This window comes from Hylaeus volcanicus, chromosome 4 (assembly GCF_026283585.1).
Source record: "Hylaeus volcanicus isolate JK05 chromosome 4, UHH_iyHylVolc1.0_haploid, whole genome shotgun sequence".
NCBI classification, from domain to species: domain Eukaryota; kingdom Metazoa; phylum Arthropoda; class Insecta; order Hymenoptera; family Colletidae; genus Hylaeus; species Hylaeus volcanicus.
This window is the reverse complement of record NC_071979.1, coordinates 28,064,106-28,083,466: the sequence shown is the minus strand read 5'-3', so window position 1 is coordinate 28,083,466 and position 19,361 is coordinate 28,064,106. Positions and strand designations below refer to the sequence as shown.

The 19,361-nt window shown below is 46.3% G+C and overlaps 2 protein-coding genes across 5 annotated transcripts in view; one reads left to right on the top strand and one right to left on the bottom strand.

Moving 5' to 3' along the window:
* Positions 1–5,822: 5,822 nt before the first annotated feature.
* On the top strand, positions 5,823–13,488 carry LOC128875359 (serine/threonine-protein kinase Doa). Of its 2 annotated transcripts, none has more exons than XM_054120878.1 (9): positions 5,823–7,555; positions 9,723–9,801; positions 10,955–11,021; positions 11,688–11,801; positions 11,896–11,986; positions 12,049–12,219; positions 12,428–12,557; positions 12,644–12,894; positions 13,089–13,488. In XM_054120878.1, the coding sequence occupies exons 1-9, from the start codon at positions 6,491–6,493 to the stop codon at positions 13,299–13,301; spliced, it is 2,181 nt and encodes a 726-aa protein (XP_053976853.1). In that variant the 5' UTR covers positions 5,823–6,490; the 3' UTR covers positions 13,302–13,488. The 2 variants fall into 2 exon arrangements, with proteins under 2 accessions (XP_053976853.1, XP_053976852.1); XM_054120877.1 differs by having other exon boundaries at positions 12,034–12,219.
* A 1,163-nt stretch (positions 13,489–14,651) lies between these two features.
* The window catches only part of LOC128875361 (NADP-dependent malic enzyme-like), a 10,248-nt gene continuing 5,538 nt past the window's right edge, over positions 14,652–19,361 (bottom strand). For all 3 annotated transcript variants that reach the window (XM_054120880.1, XM_054120881.1, XM_054120879.1), the window contains exons 3-8: positions 16,884–17,042; positions 16,441–16,803; positions 16,028–16,339; positions 15,581–15,949; positions 15,176–15,470; positions 14,652–15,104 (exon numbers count right to left, since the gene is read on the bottom strand). In XM_054120880.1, the coding sequence (XP_053976855.1) occupies positions 14,989–15,104; positions 15,176–15,470; positions 15,581–15,949; positions 16,028–16,339; positions 16,441–16,803; positions 16,884–17,042 (1,614 nt within the window). In that variant the 3' untranslated portion in view covers positions 14,652–14,988. The remainder of the gene's footprint in view (positions 15,105–15,175; positions 15,471–15,580; positions 15,950–16,027; positions 16,340–16,440; positions 16,804–16,883; positions 17,043–19,361) is intronic.

The following is a 19,361-nucleotide window of genomic DNA, read 5'->3' as shown; positions in this document are numbered from 1 at the left end:
ATGAAAACAAATCTGGACGGAACGTGCAGATTTAAAAATGTTAGATTCTACAATGTCTAACCGTCTCGAGTACAACATTTTAGATCTATAGACTATTTTTTCTGTATTTCGGCTAGCGATAAAACGATCGATTTTGCTAACATCGACTCCCGTTTGGCATTTTCAGCGGAGAACGCGTGCTGAGGTCGCGTCAACACGACCGCGGGACGAGCCAGGAGCGACGGTACAAGCGGAGCCATCGGCGATCACCGAGCAGCGGTCGACAACACGGGCACCGTGATCGTGATCGCGACCGCGATCGCGTAGCCTGGCGTCCGAAGATCTACCGTCCCCATGTCTCGTCGTCGACCAGCCCCGAGCGTCATCGGCATCGTTCGCCGTCCTCCAAAAGTCAGGTGAGTCCAAAGGTGTCGACGACTTTGTTTTAGAATTGTTTGCATACCCCCGACCGTTCGTCTTTTAAACGGCTTCAGACTGTAACGGTACTCTCGAGTAACAATAAGAGGGATTTTCTACCCTACACCAGCCCCGGACCCTTTCCCTGCAGTGATCATGCACATTGGCAGGCGCCAGCGGTACTCGATCGGTTGGGGTCGTTTCGGTACTCGACCCTAAAGAGATACTCCTCTCGAGATCTCGTTCGATAATTTTAGAAGTCTCGATTGCACATTTTTTCTCTCTCGTTTCTGTTATTGCGAGGAGAAAAAGGAAACACGGTCGGATATAGAACGAGTGAATCTCACCCCCTGTAACGCGCCGTGTCGGTCGAGTTCGAGTATTTATTCGGTGTTCGTTACATTTATGAGACGATGATAACCGTCAAAGTAACGAATACAATTCATCTGTTTTTGTTTACAACGTTCAATAATATTAGTAAAAACATAGCAGCGTCGAGGTTGGTTTCGGGCACGGAGTACGACTCTACGCAGTAAATCGTTTCAGTAATTTATGCGGGTCTGGGAGAACCCGTGGCCTGGAATTTCTCGTGGCAGTAGTCAGCATTGGCAGATAAGAAACCTCTCTGCGAAACGGCGTCCAGGTGTCGTTCTGCTATCCGTCGAGCGAGGATCCCCGTCGATTCTCGATACCGCGGCGATGTATAAATACGTTTGAAAGAAAGAAGCTGAGGAGGAGGAAAAAAGAGAGGGCCGATGAAGAGGAAGAGCGGAAAAATCAGTCTCTGGAGAAGGCCGCGACGCAACTAGCGCGACGTGTCCCGGAGCGAATGCCGATGATTCTTCTTTCTTAACCAGCGGCGGCTATTTTCGACCGGCGACTATTTTCGAGGGGGACTCGTCACGCGGTTTCGCCGCGGTTTTAGTGCGAGTTCGCGCCAGATGGCCAGCGCAACACCGTCCGGCATCGTCGTCGGAAAACGCGCCGGCAGGGAAGCCGGTCCGCCGGAAACTGAGACGCGCGCGCGAACAGTGCCCCTCGTCATCCAAGTTGCCAGGAGTCCAAAAGGACAGAGAAAGTCGCGATCGAGTTACGTTCGTCCAAGAAAGACCATGAGGGAGTCCTGAGGATTGAGACGCGGAATTTCCATCAACGTGGAACCGAAGAGAACGGAGAAATCCACGAGCGATTCGGATAAAGTGTTCAAGAGGAATAGAAACCATCCGAAGAGAGCAATCTCCGTCTCAACAGCGCTCAAGGTAACTCAAGACGCGTCGTTCCGTCGCGGTACGTCCCAGCTTCGTGCATCTGGTGACCCAGAATCGATCAGCCTGGATTTAGAAATACACCACGCGCTGGTCGCGTTTGGCAACATGTACCCGCGATAAAGGCGTATCCTAGAACTCGAAATCGTCAAACAAGGAGCACGGCACGCGTCACCCTGGACCCTGGAGGCTGGTGCGTGAATGGCGGCGACCTGGCCGACGGTGGACCACCCTCGGCCGCGTCGTCGTCCGCTGGCCAAGAATTAAACTGGCTGGTGCCGGAGCCCATCCCCTGGTGGCCACGGCCCGGCCTTGAGCGGTGGCTACAGCATCAAAACGAGACCGAATCCATCAAAGAGTTTGCGACGAAGCTCGACGTGACGCCAGAGTCCAACGACACATCGGCTTCCGAGGTAGCATGATCGAAAAGGATACGTTGCTTTGCACACTACGGGTGACAGGGGGTTAATTGTGCCGCGCGAGGGGAAAGTCACCGAGTCTAGTCGCTGCTGTATCTGCCTACCTCTTCTTGTTCACTGTGCGCTTCTTGGTGTTGCGAGGTTGGAAACCTAGATGGCGTTATTTAAAGTTTGTAGTAGGTTATCTACCCGGAATATCTACTGTACGAAGCACGACGGCCAGGCTATATTTCCTGATGTTCGTAAGAAAATATCTCGCAATGAACGTCCTTTGCAACGTCTTTTCATTCTTAAAACACGCTGTTAACGCCATCTAACGTTTCAGTCTTGCTACCTTGGTTTTTCCTCGTGGTGTGCCTGGCTGGTGCGCGATCGACACGCTAGATGACACGGTAGGCTAAAACGCGCCGAGTTCGGTCGTGCATACGTGCACGCGATAAATATTCTCTTCTCAAAAACAAACGGTGTTAATAGAAAGTCTAACTCGTAGGAAAATGAAAATTTTATTCCGAAATTGTAATCCGACATGGAAAAGAATTTCCAAAAGTCAAGTAGAGAGGCAACTCCGGTAGCTGAAGATTACCAGACTGGTGTGTACGGTATCGTTGACAAATGTCGGGATATAATGTACCTAAGCTTGAAGTTACACTGTTAACACGCAATTCGCCTACGCACGTACCTGATTTTGTTGGCCCTTTGCCACGCAGCAGCAACGGTGACGCGCAACCAGCGAGCGCTAGTTAGCTAGGTGCTCGCCTTAACATTTAAACCGACTCGCGACGACCAGCGTCGAGGGCGATTCGTAGCGCACGCGTTTCACGCTTCTTGGTTATATTTGGCAGGCTCGTACGCGACCACGATAAACACACACTCGAGCGCGGAGGGGAGTAAGTTGAGAGAGTGCTATGAACACGCCGATCTCGTGTCTCGTCCTCCTTTTTCTTCCTACGTCTCCCTTTCTCCGACTGTAGAGACAGTCTTACAAGGCACCGTGAAAATTACCGTGAAAGTGATTAGATCGTATAGGTTCCGGTTCTTGGAAATCTCGCAATCGTCACCGCGATACACTTCTGTTGGAAGCGCGATTACAGCAGCTCCGTCTCGAGTAAAGTAATCGAATCGGTCGACCCATTTAATTGCCAGAAAAACGCGAGATATAACGTTTCTCTCTTCTTATCTTCGTTTGTCAACTGTTACGCGTAAATAAAGGTCATCGGTAACCGAGTATTTATAACTCCGCTGGGCGATCGTGCGACGACGGTAAATTGAAAACAAATACGCGAAAACGGACATATAAAAACAATCGGGGAGAATTGAACTGCAGAAGACTTCTTACTTTTTCGTACTTGAAGAAATATTGCAAGTTTGACCTAGAAGAGGGATAACATCTCCAATTAGCGAAACACATTCGATCGCACTAACCTTTCCCAATGCTCCTTTCAGCGACGACGAAAGCGGAACGACGCGACATGCTTCCCGCGTCTAAGAGAAAACGATCTCTTCCGGCCGAGCAATCGAGATAAGCAAGGAAATATACGGGGTGTCCAGTTCCGCCGGGCTAATTCCTTAAATTCTTTGGATTACTCTGAAGAGATCTTAAATTACCGACGAATCGGATTAGTCGCTCCACGTGCTCCTGTTCGGTGTCGTGACCTCTCCACAACTTGGATCTCTGTGTAGTACGTGGACGTTCGTAATCGACAGAGTCTCGATCGGTAGGCGAATTTGTATCTTTTATACGTAGTTCTTATAATTGTTGCTACAAGATGCAATTACTGTCCACATAGGAATTAGGATGGATAGGGTTAACTTCGCTCGACAATTTCTTCGTTTCGATGTTCATTCTTCGTTCTACTGAAAATATTCTTAAACCTATATTTAAGTAGTAGCTTGTAGGCTCGATCTCTTCCTTCATTGGGTTTACGCTTTACTAGCAATTTATTCTTGAGTTCTTGTTACTATAATTATTCGGGATTAGGATCCGTGCCAGGTTCTTTTCACTCGAAATAGTGCCGCGAGCCCAAAAAGACTACGGATCTTCTCGGTTAATCAATGTTAATGGCGACGGTCTTTGTTCGATGACCTTTTCGCTCGGCGTATATTTCCAGTAAATGTAAACAAACGTCACGCCGTGAAAGGTGAATGAATATCGTTAAGAATCGTCTTCTCGACACTTATAGATGAACGTCTCGGACGATGCAGGTGGTTGAATCGAAACGAATCGGTCGCGCCAAGAATATTTCGCGTTCCCGTGGGCGAGGGAACTACGACGTTGTTTTCTAGACGATTGTGTATTTATACTCCATACTTGAATTTATGTAAAATCTACGATATCCCGATTCTCCGCGACCTTGACGACTTGGCTTTAATAATAGCAACGGGGAGTCCTCGAACGTCCTCATTGGGCAGTAAGTGCGCTGACCATGTTCTAAACGAGCTTCCCTCCAGAGTTTAGGATCTATGGGATATAGATAGATTAAAAAACGCGGTTATAGTTCTACCGTTGAGTCACTTACCGACGCGACGCTCCCGACAAGTGAGAAGAGTAAATTGCCCCGAAAAGCACGAGATTCGCCCCAGACGAACGGGTGGTCGAAGGTCACCGGCGATAAGGTTGTTTTTCTTTCCGTTCGCGATGTAATCGTGTATTCTTCGTATGTATTTTATCGCAGTCTTCGTACTTTTCCTCTTTTTTTTCTTGGTTCATTTAGAGACGCTTGTTCTTGAGCCAGTTACCTTTGGTTCTCGTTCCAGTGCAAACAATTCTTTTCCATCCGCAACGGTGGCGATATCGGCACAAGACGCGCGTGAGAAATGATTCGAGCAAAATTAGTCTTCCTCGAGAAACCGTTTTCTGTAATCTTCAAACTGTTTCGTATACGACGTAAGAACGCGATTTTTCAAACGGCGCATCGTCAGTCAGCGGTCGACTGACGCGCGCGGAGAGAGTAAATCAATCATCGTTGATTGACGCGGCGCTTAACGTGTTAACGTCGTCGCCCGTTCGCAACATCCAACGGTGCAGCTCGAGCGCATCCGAATCGGGGGTACGGTTTCGATATCGGCCCGTTCTAATTATGCGGCGCGTCCCTCCGTCACCGTTCAGATCGGAATTTCATCGCGGGACGGCTCACCACCGCCAAACTTGCTCCCGTTCGGCAAACGGCGGTCCGGTAATTTCGTAATTTCTATATGTGTCAAGGTGCGGAGCGACGCGTCTTGCGAAAACGACGCGACTCGTTTCCTCGTAACGCGCGCATCGCTCGTACTGGCCACGCGAGAGAAACGCTTCCCGGATGGCGGTTCTTCCGTGCACCAGGAAGCGCGACGTTGCCAAGCCCCCGATCCTTCGGAGCGTGCCGAACTTCACCGTTCCAAAACCAGCGAGGGACAAGTTTACGTAATACCCTTTCTTCCTCTCTTCGCGCTCTGGTCATTTCGATTCCTCCGCTTCTTCCTCTCCTGTCTCCTTTCCTCTCGTTCCCTCCTCGTCTTGCCTCCTCGTCTTCGTCGTTTCTCCCGTTCGTTTCCGATCTTGGATCTCCGTCCGATGGCGAAGCGTTTCGTTTCGAGAGAGGACGAGAATCGTTGGAGCCTCACCGCCGCTCCTCGGTATTTTTAGTGCGACGAGAGAGTATTTGGCGGGGCGCACCGATTCGCCTCTTCGTGAACGGTCGACGTCGGCCGTCGTCGTCTCCGTGACCGCCGTCGTGGTCGTGTAGTTTAGTGCCTTCGGCGGCGTCGTCCCTCTTGAACGCGATCGTCGACATGTCCGCGCCTCCGCGGTGATATGCACCTGCGTGATAGGAATCGCGAGCGGCCAGGTGACACGGTGGTTAACGGTGGTGCGCGATCCTCCTGATCCTCGTTGTGTCCCCTGGCGGCGTAGGAACCGCTCGAATGCGTCACCGTCCTGCCAAGGTCTGGCGGGACGACCTTGAGCGAACGAGTCGCTCCAAATCAGTTCCAGGAAGTCGCTGACGCACCGGAAAAACAAATTCGCTGTTGGAATTATACTACTCTTTGAGTATTCGTGGACTCTCGGAAGTCTCGGCCAGGTCAGGGAGTAGAGCTCCTGTAAGAAGATTACTTGGTCGCTCGAAGCACCACGACGTGGTCTCGACATCCCTGCTAGTTGGAAGATTTCGCAGCGCGTGGGTGCGACTCCGCAGAATTCCTCGGGATCTGGCTCTCCCGAGCGTTCTTCCAGAACTTAAGAGTCGAGTCGTTGGAAGATTTGAAAGCTGCGTGGGCGTAGGATCTTCTCTTCAGCGAATAGCTTCCTACTCTACACCTAACTCCACAGCCCTATCACCTAGTACCGTTCCAAACATCTTTGGAGTATTCATACCAGAGGGATACCAATCTCTAGGTCACTGAAAAGGATCGCCACTCGCGCGAGTCGTCCCGATGTTCATATTCGCCCCTCGCGACAACATGTCGGTGTCTCGTCAGGACTCGACGGGACGACGGAACCGTTACGCGCGGTCTTCGACGACCACCAGCGTGACGCAGATGCTCAGCGACTCCTGCTCGAACCTCCTGCAACGACTGACCACCAGGGTGCGCGGAACGTCCGCCCTGAACGATAACGTTGCCACCAAGGCACCTGCGCCGAGACGTTCCCCTAATCCATCTCAGTTGAACAATACCAGGACACGCCTGGAGGAGAAATACTCGGCGATCCTGGAAAAGTACTCGCGGACGAAGCGTCACGATCGAGGATCCATCGACTACAGTCACGCTCATGAGCGGGAACACAGCTACTACCGCCGAGAGGATAGTCCCTTCGCGAGGGACGAGAGGACCCTCGAACCTTCGGCGTCGCGCAGCATCGTCAAGAGCCTCACCAGCGTGGTATTGTCCGAGAAAGCCTACCCCTACGTCAAGTCCTCCAGGGTGAAGCCTTCGAAATGCGAGAACACTCCCGGCTACCACCGATCCGACAGAGATACCTTGCTCAACTCGGAGTCTTACCGACGGTATGGTAGACACAAGTCTGGTCACGCTGAGACTGGCACCCTGAAAGTGAGACCATACAGGAATGGAAAGAGCGAGCAACTGGAACCCAGCTCCACAGCGATGAGGCTGTTAGCTCGACGAGCGAAGGCGAAGACAGCGAAGCAGACCGTCGTCGATCCTGATAAGACGCCCACTGGTAGCGACAACTCTGCCGATGTTGCTCTTCAAACTGTCGGCAGCGTTGGCACTGCTCGTCTAGTCGAGAGCGACTCGGACAGAGGTATCGGAGCGGAGAGACGCAAAGAGATACAGAGTCTGATCCTGAAGTATGCCACCATGGAGGAGACGTACAGCCAGCTGGCCGCCAGTGGCCAGGGCAGGACGCGACCCAGCACCACGGACATTATCGCCAGCAAGTATAGGAAAAGCAACCGTCGAAACGAGCGAAATGACGCGAAGCAGACGTCGGTCGCGAGTGACGCTAGCGACTCGGACGCGACCCAGCACGCGATTGTAAGTTGTCGAACCGCGCGCTGGCTAACTGCGGCCGCAGTGTTGTTCTCGTTGAGCAGTCCCCGTTGTTGCTGTTGCGACCCCTTGCCTGCTACTCACGCGTTAACCTAACCCGCGCCCTCCAGGCCTGGCTTTACAGACTTCGAGCACCTTCGCTCGACCCCGAGAGTCTTGGACACAGGAGATGATTCGCGTTCGAACTATCTTATCGACGATCTTGCGTTCAATCTGTCGCAACCAGGGTACATATTCCTGATCACTGAGAACTTTTATTGTTGTTGTTGTTGTTGTTAATCCTTACCGGGCGTTGGTACACGAAAAGTGTTGCACTTGTTAAAAAGCTAGAGGAACTGTTTAAAGTAATTGAATTTACTACAAGTTACGTCCGTTAAGGGTTAAGAAAATATGTATATATATATATGAAGACATAGCTAAGAATACTGTTACATTCCTAATCTTGATCCGTGATAAAACCAATTTATAATTTCCACATTTTACACGAATTTAATTTTAGGACGCTCAGGGTGTAAACAGATGAATAATCACAAGTTTTAGGAATGAATCCGCGGAATCCAGGTCGGTGAACATTTGTTAAACAAACTTATATGATTCGACATTGAATTTCCAAGTCACGTTGAATTATAAAGTTTTCTTAACGTATGCCAACCGATCCAGGTGCGTGGAGTCGCTCCTGAGTCGTGATAATTATTTAGCACTCGATTTTCTTTTTTGTCAACCCTGTAGCTAAACACGCATACGTACCGAAATGATCGAACTAACCGAAAGAGTACCGCCGCCCTGTCCCCTTACCAATTCCGAATCGAAAACAATTTCGCGGTAAGTCTGATCGCGTTCTCAAGTACGATAGACGTTCGATAAATGTCAGGTCGGGTTCGCGGTTTGTCCTTCCATCGATAAGGTAGGCTCGAAAAGTGTCGATCGATCGATCGATCGACGCTCGCCTCGGTGCGACGACGCGTCACGAGGATCGATCGACGGATCGATCATCGTGGAGCCCAGTCCACCTTGGGGCGCGATCACGTAAGTACTTGAAGGTTTCTGCAAATGATTGATTAATTAACAAAAAGTAAAGATACCTCTCTCTGTTAGATACAAATATATAATATACGTAACGAGCACTCGAAAGAAGCTGTCCGACGACCATTTCCTTGTTGCCCATTTTCCAACGATTGAACCACGTTCGTACTTGCAACGATTCACGTTTTTTTTTCTCTCTTCTGAATAAGCTAGAAAGAGACCGAGTTTATGCTTCCGTTCATTGGTTGCATTCGCGTTTAGAGTATCGATCTCGGTGTTGATCGCGACGGCTTCTTTCACGGGACCTAACTTCTAACACGAGTATAGGGAAAAAAACTGATATCTGAAACAATATCTATAATAAAAAAAAAAAAAAAAAAGAAATGAGAACCGTAACAATATTACAAAGAGAGGCAAAAGATAAGATCAAAAGTTAATAATAATATAAATAAAAAAAAAAAAAAAAGTTCGCTTTGTGCCGATGGTAAATTCGTAACCGCAACTTTCTGACTTGGCAAACCATTTTGCCCTCTCCCCTTTCTCTCTGATTGTTGGGTTACCATCTCCGTTGTAATGGAATGGAATGGAAATGGATATGGCACACGGATTGGTCACTTTGGTCGACTGGGCGCTCGGATCGGGTGGTACCGATGACGATGATGACCGATGACGATGATCTCTCTCTCTCAATGCCCCTACTTCTCCTCCCCACCGACACAATCGTACGTTCGTCCGTGCTTACACACGTCCTCTACCGCGTGTTACACGGGTCTCCGCCCTCCGCGGTGGTGGTGGTGGTGGTGGTGGTGGATGACGGTGTGTGGCAATCGGTTGATGCGACGGCCTTCCCGTTGGATACTGGATCCCCGACACCTCTCTGCCGATGGATCACGACCTCGACGACCGTCTGGTGGCCGCTCAACGACGCAAACCCTCGACGATGAATCGACAACGACCGGTTTGGGGAAACCGTTCACTGATCGGCGACCATCACGAAACCGAACACACACGTGGGGACGCCAACCGATCCACGACGCAATGAACCTGGACACCAAACGGTGCTCTTCACACTGATTGGGTCCTCTGTTGGCACGCGCCGCTGATACCGATTCCGCCGGCCCATACGTAGAGCCCACGACCGCTCTCCGTCGAGGACGACGCAGAGGGCCACCTTGTTTACCATTCCGGCGACATCCTGGAAAATAGATGTTCGTGAATACGTGAATACACTCATTGTAGTAGATTTAAGCAAGCCTCAGATCGATCGATCGGTCGATCGATCGGACGGGGTTTACCTACGGTATCTGCCCATAGTCTCTCTTTGTCTCTCGACCGCCTTCTCGCTGCTCCACTACTCTCTCCGTCTCGCTAGAGTTTAGTTCTACCTTCGTCTTTCTCTTTTTCGCTCTTTCGGGCCTCTTTCAGGCAACGTTTGCTTTCTCGTTTACTCGCGGTAGCTACGGATCGATTGAAACTAACTTTTAGGATAACAACTTTACCAAACTTTTACAAAGAATCCATTCGTTCGATATACAGAATTCTAAACAGATCTAATCTCAGAATTGATATTCGTAGCGTGGCCAATTCCTCGCGCGTAAAACCTCGAGTCCACTTAGGTCAGGTTCGCGATTCCCGAAAGGTGACACCGCGTAATTGACGTAACTCGTTCGTGGTACATCGCGTGATCGCCGAAGGTGAAGCTGGACCAGAGAGACAGAGAGGCGACGTAAGGTGGAGAGATAAAGAGAAACTACGCTTGCGCTATCTCCTCGATACGTCTTCTCCGAGATGACGTGCTCCTCTCTCTCTTTAAATAGACCGCGTGAGGACACTCGACATTAGCTCTCATTATCCCGACGATTTTTCGACTTTCAAGATCTCGTACTTTTGCTCTTGAAGTAAATCCCATGGTCTTCGCTCCCCACAGACACGATCACGACCAGTCGGGACTGATAGCCAATGTCGTGTCCTCCGTCGCCGTTTTACGGTTAGGTGTACCTCAGCCTTAGGAGAGCAGCAGTTCCGATCGATAACAAGCTCTATGATACCGTTTTTTTTCACTTTATCATACATCCGTTCACGACGTTACGGCGTACAAACAACGATCGACCGAACGTCCATGCCTCGGAAGCGCGTCTCCGTTGCTCCTTCCTCGCCGATTAATCCTCCAACTTCATTCGCAAGGGTAAGAATGCACGGACACGCGGGAGGATTCAAGGATATCGTCGACGAGTCGAAGCATTCGTCTATCGTCGATGACTCACCTTGTCGATATCGTCTAGGAGGAGCAACCCCGACGATCTTCCGTGGACGGGAGGTCTTCGACATGTACGGTTACTTATCTACCTTTTTACATTGCAGATAAAGTACTGGCCACCCTAGGAGCGGGTACTTTTGGAAAAGTTGTCAAGGTTAAGGACTTGCAAATGTAAGTGGCATGTCACGTAACTACTACGTAGGTAACACACCTCCGCAACTTCGGGTCTGCGTACCCCTTTCTCGACCTATGCCTTGTTTTTTTTTTTTACTTCCCTTATTTTTCCACGCCTCGCGCGCATCGAAGAAAATCCTAAAGGTGCGTGGCGCGGTTTCGAGTCATAGCACGACGATCAGAAATAGCCGTGGCCGCACTGTCACAAAATGACGCGCGAGTAGTCGCAATAATAGGATGGCCTTGCACTTTGTTTTACGGGCCAGGCATCCTCGCGAAATCCGCAGTGTTGTTGGACGTGCACAGCCTCCTTGCGCTTGCGTGATGACAATGGCGACGATTGGGTGAGCTAAAGTCGAGTGGAAAAGGGTTAGGTATCATATAGACGTAATATCAAAATATTAGAATATACGAGTATTTCAATAATTAAACAAGTAACGTCTTCGGCCCTACTTTCCACTCGATCAAGGTTCCCTCTCGCTGACGCTATTTTCTTGGCGCATGCGTGAATTGGCCCGTTCGGCAAGCAATGGCTCTCTCAAGGGTTTACCCTTCCGATTAAACGTTCTTCGATGCGCTTCCCACGGCGTGGTATATAGGAAGATGGCTCGGTGGACGCGCAGAGGAGCGGTCCGTCTAATAAAAGTACAATGACGTTTGCAGGGATCACGTGATGGCTCTGAAAATTATCAAGAACGTAGAGAAGTATAGGGAAGCCGCGAAGCTCGAAATAAACGCCTTAGAGAAAATTGCCACCAAGGATCCAGAAAGCCAACAGTTAGTATCCATCGCAATGGCTGATTTTATCTTCCCGGCAGTTGGCGAATTTTAAATTTGTTCTTTATCACTGACACGTGTTCTTGTGTTTTAGCTTGTGCGTGAAGATGCTTGACTGGTTCAATTATCACGGGCACATGTGCATCGCCTTTGAGATGCTTGGACTTAGCGTATTCGATTTCCTGGTGCGTATACTTAACACATTGGATAAAACGCCAGTCAGTAATGTTAGCGTTCCATGTCACAGAGGGACAACCATTACCAGCCCTATCCGTTGGAGCACGTCAGGCACATCGGTTATCAGCTTTGCTACGCCGTTAAATTTCTGCACGATAACAAACTCACGCACACCGATCTGAAACCGGAAAATATATTGTTCGTAGACTCTGATTACGAAAAAATCTATAATAACAAAAAGGTGAGGAATCGGCTTATCGCTGAAATCAGGGATGGGCACCATCTGCGAAACCTAAACTAAAATGTACGATTAGAAATAAAGTAACTTTAACACGTTTGCCCATCCCTGGTCTGAACGTACAGCGGCATGTATCGACAGGGTTCGAGTTACGTAAATGGTAAAGGTATCGAGGTCTGAAAGTGTTCAAAAGAAGTTTCTTCTTTTCAAGCGTAAGGAGATCAAACGTATAAAGCGGACAGACATAAGGCTGATCGATTTCGGTAGCGCGACGTTCGATCACGAACACCACAGCACGATCGTTAGCACAAGACATTATAGAGCGCCTGAAGTAATTTTAGGTAAGTAAAACCGTGTGGATTTGCGCGTCGGTTCGTTGCGACACGCCTTGCCTAGCCACTGATACACGGTACTTTTATTTTTGTAGAATTAGGTTGGTCCCAACCTTGCGACGTTTGGTCGATTGGCTGCATCCTTTTCGAACTGTACCTGGGTATCACTTTATTCCAAACACACGACAACCGCGAGCACTTAGCGATGATGGAGCGTATACTTGGCACGATTCCACACCGTATGGCTCGCAAGACCAAGACCAAGTACTTCTACCACGGCAAATTGGATTGGGACGAGAAAAGCTCGGCCGGCAGATACGTTCGCGACAATTGCAAACCTTTACACGTGAGTGATTCTCCTCGTTATTGCGATATCATTCACACTCTATCAGTCACCAAGTGAAATTAGAAAATAATTAGATCCTGGCAGAGCTAAGAACGAGATAGAGTCTTATGAATCTAAAACTATTCACACTTGAACTCTCTTAATGAAAGGAGGATGCGCCGTGTAACGTGTTCGTTTTGTTTGTTGTGTAACAGCGCTGTATGCTCATGGATAACGAGGAACACCGGCAGTTGTTTGATCTCATACAGAAAATGTTGGAATACGAGCCAGCTCAGAGGATAGTGCTGAAGGACGCATTGACGCATCCCTTCTTCGACGCGCTACCAGCGAATCAAAGATTGCCCGACCTTCGAGCAGCCGGTGACTCTCAGCAAACCCACGAACGATCACACTCTCTCTCACGATGAAGCTAGGAAAGGGACCGACCTCCGTGCTGGACAGACACTCCACTGTCGATGACGCTACTGCTCTACGCCACGATTCTCGCATCCTTAGGTCTCACAAGACTGTGTCTTGTCCGCGATAACGAGATACGATGACGTTGGTCGGGACCTAACGGAGACGCTGTCGAGCATACGAAAAAAAAAAAAACAAGAGGCTCGAAATTTTTGTGAATTAGATAGTACGATCGAATTCGATGCTTAAAAATGTCAGCTAAAAATATCAGATAATCCGTATTGTTTTTACCAGAAAACGTGAAATAAAAGCAGTAGTGCAATTGGTGCTGTGGAAACTCGGACTGAATAGAATATATTATATATGACAAGATCGTTAAGATTCTTCGGCGTCGATGGTGGCTATCGACATATTCTTACCTCCGTTTTAAGCACGTCAACAAAATTTGGTAGATAGATGAATTCATGGCGAAGGTCCCTTGTTACTGGCGCGGTAATGGCCAGTGTGTCTGCTCAGTGTAGCGTAACAGAGTCCCATTTACTGTAAACATTTTTCTAAATGCTCTTCTGTACATTTTATTCTTTAATTTTATTACGGATGTTATTACGCAAACGAAGTTTCGAGGAAAGAAAGGGTCGCAGTTTATACTTCTTGTTTGTTATAGATTGATGACCACGACGTGTCTAGTAGTAAGAATCAGATTAGTGATATAAGGCCGTAAATATATGCGTACGTGTTGAGATAATTAAGATAACTAAGGAGAGAAAGTGAGAAGCGAGAAAGGAAGCGAGTGTGTGAGAAAAAAAAAACTAGGAACGCCAATTCATCGTCGTAAACATACACATGTTAACGTTCTCGAATACCACAAGAGGATACGTGATTATTTTAGGTAACCAGCAAATGTACTTTTATTCGACATTTGGATAAAGCTGATGCGAATTAGCTTTTTGGTTCGGCGTATAACTGAACTTTGTTGCATTATCTCGCGTTGTTGCGGATAATCATGTGTGTTTTCTGTTTCACCAATCCTTTAAGAAAAAAAATTGATAGAAAGGTGAGCCGACTTTCTTTTATTTCCAAACACCCGTGGATCAGCTGTACGCGATGTGAATTGCATATCTTTGAAAAAAGCTGTACGCTTGCAGGTGTACGAAACACGGATTTGCTTTCATTTTGTTAAATAAGAGAATGAAACCACCAAATTACGATGACCCCGCTCATGTACGTGTGGTTTGCTTTTTAATTCTTATAAACACGACATGATGGAGAGTCTAAAAGTCTAAACGATCGTGCTGCTCGTACAAAGAAGAAAATATGCCTGAGAACCGAGAAAATGCTGTTTCGAGTAGCAATAAAACACATTTCTTTCAAATAATTGTCGCAAATTTATTATATCAACCAGTAAGTAAAACTTCATCCCAATAATTTAAAGCGATCGGTAATTCATACAGTTTTGAAATACATCTTTCCAGCTCGAAATAGATGCTTTCCGTACATCCACACGCAACACACATGCTTGTACACATCCGCACAGGACTTATAGTCATCTATATATGAGAGCCTGGTCAACAGGCCTTTACGATACCACGCCAAATAAAAAAAAAAAAGCGTTGTTAAATACATGTTTGACACATGTGAGTGTACCCACATACACGGACTTTATCGAAACTTGGTATGTGACGGTAACAGTAAAAAAAATTATACTTGAGGCCAGTCGTAAACTGGAGGTACCGATGGCGTGTAATCCGTGTCGTACAGCTGCGCTTTGATGAACTCCTTGTAGTTTTTAGGCTCTGGCTGAACCGATGCAAGGCCTACACAAAGAAATTTTTGTTGGTAACCAGTCGGCATATGTCAATGCGTAATAAAGATCACATTTTCTTACCACACTCGTAAGCATATTTCATAACCTCGACGGCTATCGTCAACGAACACTTCTGAATATCCTGCAACGGAGGGTACAGATTTCCCGCGTCCAAGTCATTTTGCGAAACCATCCCAGCCAATGTTTTAGCAGAAATGAGGAATGTTTCTTCAGGAATTGTACGCATGCCAGCGCATATGACACCTAACGCGATTCCAGGGAAGATGTAACTGTTGTTACCTTGACCAGGGTAGAACGTTTTGCCTTTGTATGTTACGGGTGGGAAGGGTGATCCACTGGCGAATACACATTTGCCCTGTGAACAGAAAAATTTAGTACGCGTACGATATTAAACAGGACTTTCTATTTAATAACTTCTAATTATTCACTAGGACTTGGTTTTTGATAGCCTCAAGTTATTCGCACCTGTGTGGCATTGTATGCCTCTTCAGCAGTGCATTCTGCTTTGCTTGTTGGATTACTGAGGGCAAAGATGACAGGCCTCTCGTTATTCTTGCCCATTTCTTCCAGTATTTCAGTCGTGAACGCACCGCCAACAGCAGCAGCGCCAATGAGAACAGTAGGTCTGGCTGTCTTCACCACTTCCAATAAAGTGTCTATAGGTTTATCGTCGCGAGCAAATTTCTCTTTATGCTCCGTCACTCCACCCGTTGGACGATTCTTCACTATCAAGCCCTTCGAGTCGACCATCCAGATCTTACTCTTGGCTTCCTCTAAGCTGACGCCTTCTTTCATCATCGCCATAACGCACAACCACGCGATACCCAACGAAGCCTAGAAAGTATAAGTAATGCATTTAAAAAAATGTATAATTTAACTTAAATCTAATAGAATCTATAAAATGTTATTTACCTCTCCAGCACCCTGGAAAACAACTCTATTTTGAGAAAGCTTCGTGTTCGTGACACGGAGCGATGCCAATAATCCAGCCACGGCGACAGCAGCAGTTCCTTGGATGTCGTCGTTGAAGGTACAATAGCGATCGCGGTACTTATTCAACAATCTGAATGCATTGGCGTTTCCAAAGTCTTCGAACTGAATCAAAGTATTCTGGCCGTATCGCTTAATGACAGCGGTCATAAATTCGTCCAAGAATTCGTCGTACTCTTCACCAATCACACGCTTATGCCTGTGACCAATGTATAGGGGATCGTCCAACAAAGACTAGAATAAAAAATAGCAGAAAATAAGTCAATAAAACTTGACCTTATTTTTGTTTTTTTAGGTGGAGGTGTAAAGAAGATACGAAGATACATTTACCATACCTGAGTGTTCGTGCCAACGTCTAGGGTTATAGGTAAGCATTGGTGAGGCTTGATGCCCGCCAGCGCAGTGTACAAAGACAATTTTCCAACGGGTATTCCCATTCCATAAGCGCCCAAATCCCCCAGTCCAAGAATTCTCTCACCATCGGTGACAACGATGGCTCGGACGTCGTGCTCGGGCCAATTTTTCAAAACGTCGTACACGTGACCCTTGTCGTATATGCTTATGAACATACCGCGCGGTCGGCGGTAGATTAGGCCAAACTTCTGACAGGCCAGACCCACCGTAGGTGTGTACACCAGGGGCATCATCTTGCCCACGTCGTCAGCCAGCAAACGGTAGAAAAGCTTTTCGTTTCTGTCCTGTAAATGTGAAATGGTATTTACTGATTTGTAGTTGAAGTATAAGACACTGTTAAGAAGAGAGTATCGAATGTACGTACAAGTAGGCCGATGAGGTAGATGTATTTCGAGAGATCATCGGTGTAGCGATCCAGATTCAAACGACATAATTCTAATTGTTCATCTTGTGTTTTCACAGCTACTGGCAAAAGACCGTGTATACCCAGAGTTTGTCTCTCCTGAATGGTAAAGGCCATTCCCTAAAACAAAAGAGACTCTTTTATAAGTAACTAATAAATTTTTAAATGCTACAAGTGTGTATAAATCTTCAGTAAATTAATCATTAATAATACATTTTCTCGTTTTCAGCAAATGCAGTAAGCAGAAGTGATTTGTGCAATATCTGCGACCTTGGCAGGCATTATTTCATTCTTCATCGAAATGGGTTAACGAGGACATTCTTGTCGGCTGGCAGTGAACGTGAGTGAAAGGCGATCAGCTGTGCACCGACTCGACTTTACATCACGGATCGATAAATGATTCCTGCTTATCCTCGACTACCGGAGATATTCTCGATTCTACATTAACCGGTTTAAGTCTATGCAAAAATGTACTTGACATTGAATACTCCTTATTTATCGTTCATCTTTTTTTTTTTTTTTTAATTGATAGCTGATATTTACTTGTTTGTTTTAATTGTTATTTTATAATCTGTTACATGACGAGGTAGTGGAAACTTACGTAACGTTTATTTTAATTAACAATTGTTCCTAGTCGACGTCCAATTTATTCAAGGATCCTTTTAACTTATAAGCCTAAATGCTTCAGGCATTTGAAGCGATAGGGAAACCTTGATTAAATGAGCATCTGCATTAGCAATATACTCCAAAAATCGTTTTCCTTGATGTATTTCTATCATGCATATTTTCTACAAAACAATTTATGAAAATACTTCAATATACGAAGATCAGAAAATTTAGGGAATCACTAATTTCTTTTATCTTGTGTCGAATATTTAATCCGCTACGATATCACGTCGACACGGAATCGGTAATGATAATGTATCACATTTAGATCTTATCAGACATTGGATGCAAAGTAGAAAGTTCTAAAATTCTAAATAGAATATATTCTAAAGCATATCATACTTTAGTCGAATTTCACGTAGTCTGTTAGATTATGCAAACATGACGTCTACGTATGAAAAACATTTTACATTTATAATACATATATCGACAAGATACATTTAGTAAAGCGTTTATTTGAAAGTTAAAAATTTTTACTGGCGCAAAAGAAGTATCGTTGACGCAAAAATAAGATTGCAGGATCCAAAGACAGTTAATACGAATTGATATCCAGCTGTGGAATCCCAATGAACGCGTTCGACAGCTGCGACAATATTTCATTCGCGGAATATACGAGTCGTTAAAGTGTGAATCGAATCAGGGTCGTCGAACCCTCCGTTCGCTAATTGAATTCGATAATTGAAAAGAATTCAGCGAACATTATGCATTCGGGAAACAATAGAATATGCATCTATTAGTTCATTTCTGCGATATCATCGATTCGAACTGTCTGCGCCATTTCCTATGGCGATGGAAGTTGATAGCTATGAATAATTCGATCGTGCGTGTTCTGTTGTCGAGTTGTCCTAGCGACTTTTGTTAAACTAACGACTCTTCTGTAGAGGAAGGAACTGAGAAACCACGATTCCTCGTACGCGAATGTATTATGCTTACGTCAGCCCGCAAGAAGACTTTGCGCCTCGTATTTTTGCAACATGCAAATCTTTTTAGCGTGGATTTACATGCGGTCACTATTTTCGTCTAACCTCTGAAACGTTCATATTATTTAAGCCTGTACAATGAGAATATTTAACTGACAATAAGAGATTTTAAATCGTAATTAAATCTCGATAAAAAGAAAGTAATAATAATGTAGTAATAAAATAATCTTCTTTTAATTAATAATTATATTCTAGTCACGTGATCTTTATCACGAATTGACAGAGAATCTAACTGGATGGAAAGGTCAAAGCACGTGTCGAAAGTAGTATCTTTCCATGGACGTCGTGGACAATGCTCGAAACGTCAGACCAACTGTCGACGGACAGTAATTGAGTTTTATCAATTGTAATAAGAGAACAAGGGAGGACAACGAGCTTCTCCGTCAGTCTCGACTTACATCAAGACAATATTATTGACTGGTATACATTCGAGAAGAGATCAAGGGTACGTTAGTAATTATCAATGTCATTCGAGTAATGTCGCCACGTACCCGGGTATCAGTAAACAGATAACCGCAATGTTTCCGCGGCTAAAGAACAGCAGACACATAAGGAGACAGTTCAAAGGCGATACGTGGTCTGTTTGTGACGTAATCGCTCAGCCTCTATCCTTGAAAATTATCACCGACTGAAATTAATTATCATGCACGCGATATAGAAACGTTCGAACCGAATATAGCGTGAGTATATGTGACGTAGATGAAAGATGGTATGATTTTTAAAGAAACAGCAAAAGTACTCCTATTCAGACCTAGTACTACTTTTTACAACTAGTCTCAACTTTCAGATCTCC

What these genes read in the sequence shown, in the direction of transcription:
- LOC128875359 (XM_054120877.1), top strand. Translation starts at nt 6,491, where the DNA reads ATGTTCATATTCGCCCCTCGCGACAACATGTCGGTGTCTCGTCAGGAC. An exon ending in AAGGTTAAGGACTTGCAAAT is followed by an intron (nt 11,022 to 11,687) that starts GTAAGTGGCATG and finishes TGACGTTTGCAG; the next exon opens with GGATCACGTGATGGCTCTGA. An exon ending in AGCGCCTGAAGTAATTTTAG is followed by an intron (nt 12,558 to 12,643) that starts GTAAGTAAAACC and finishes TTATTTTTGTAG; the next exon opens with AATTAGGTTGGTCCCAACCT.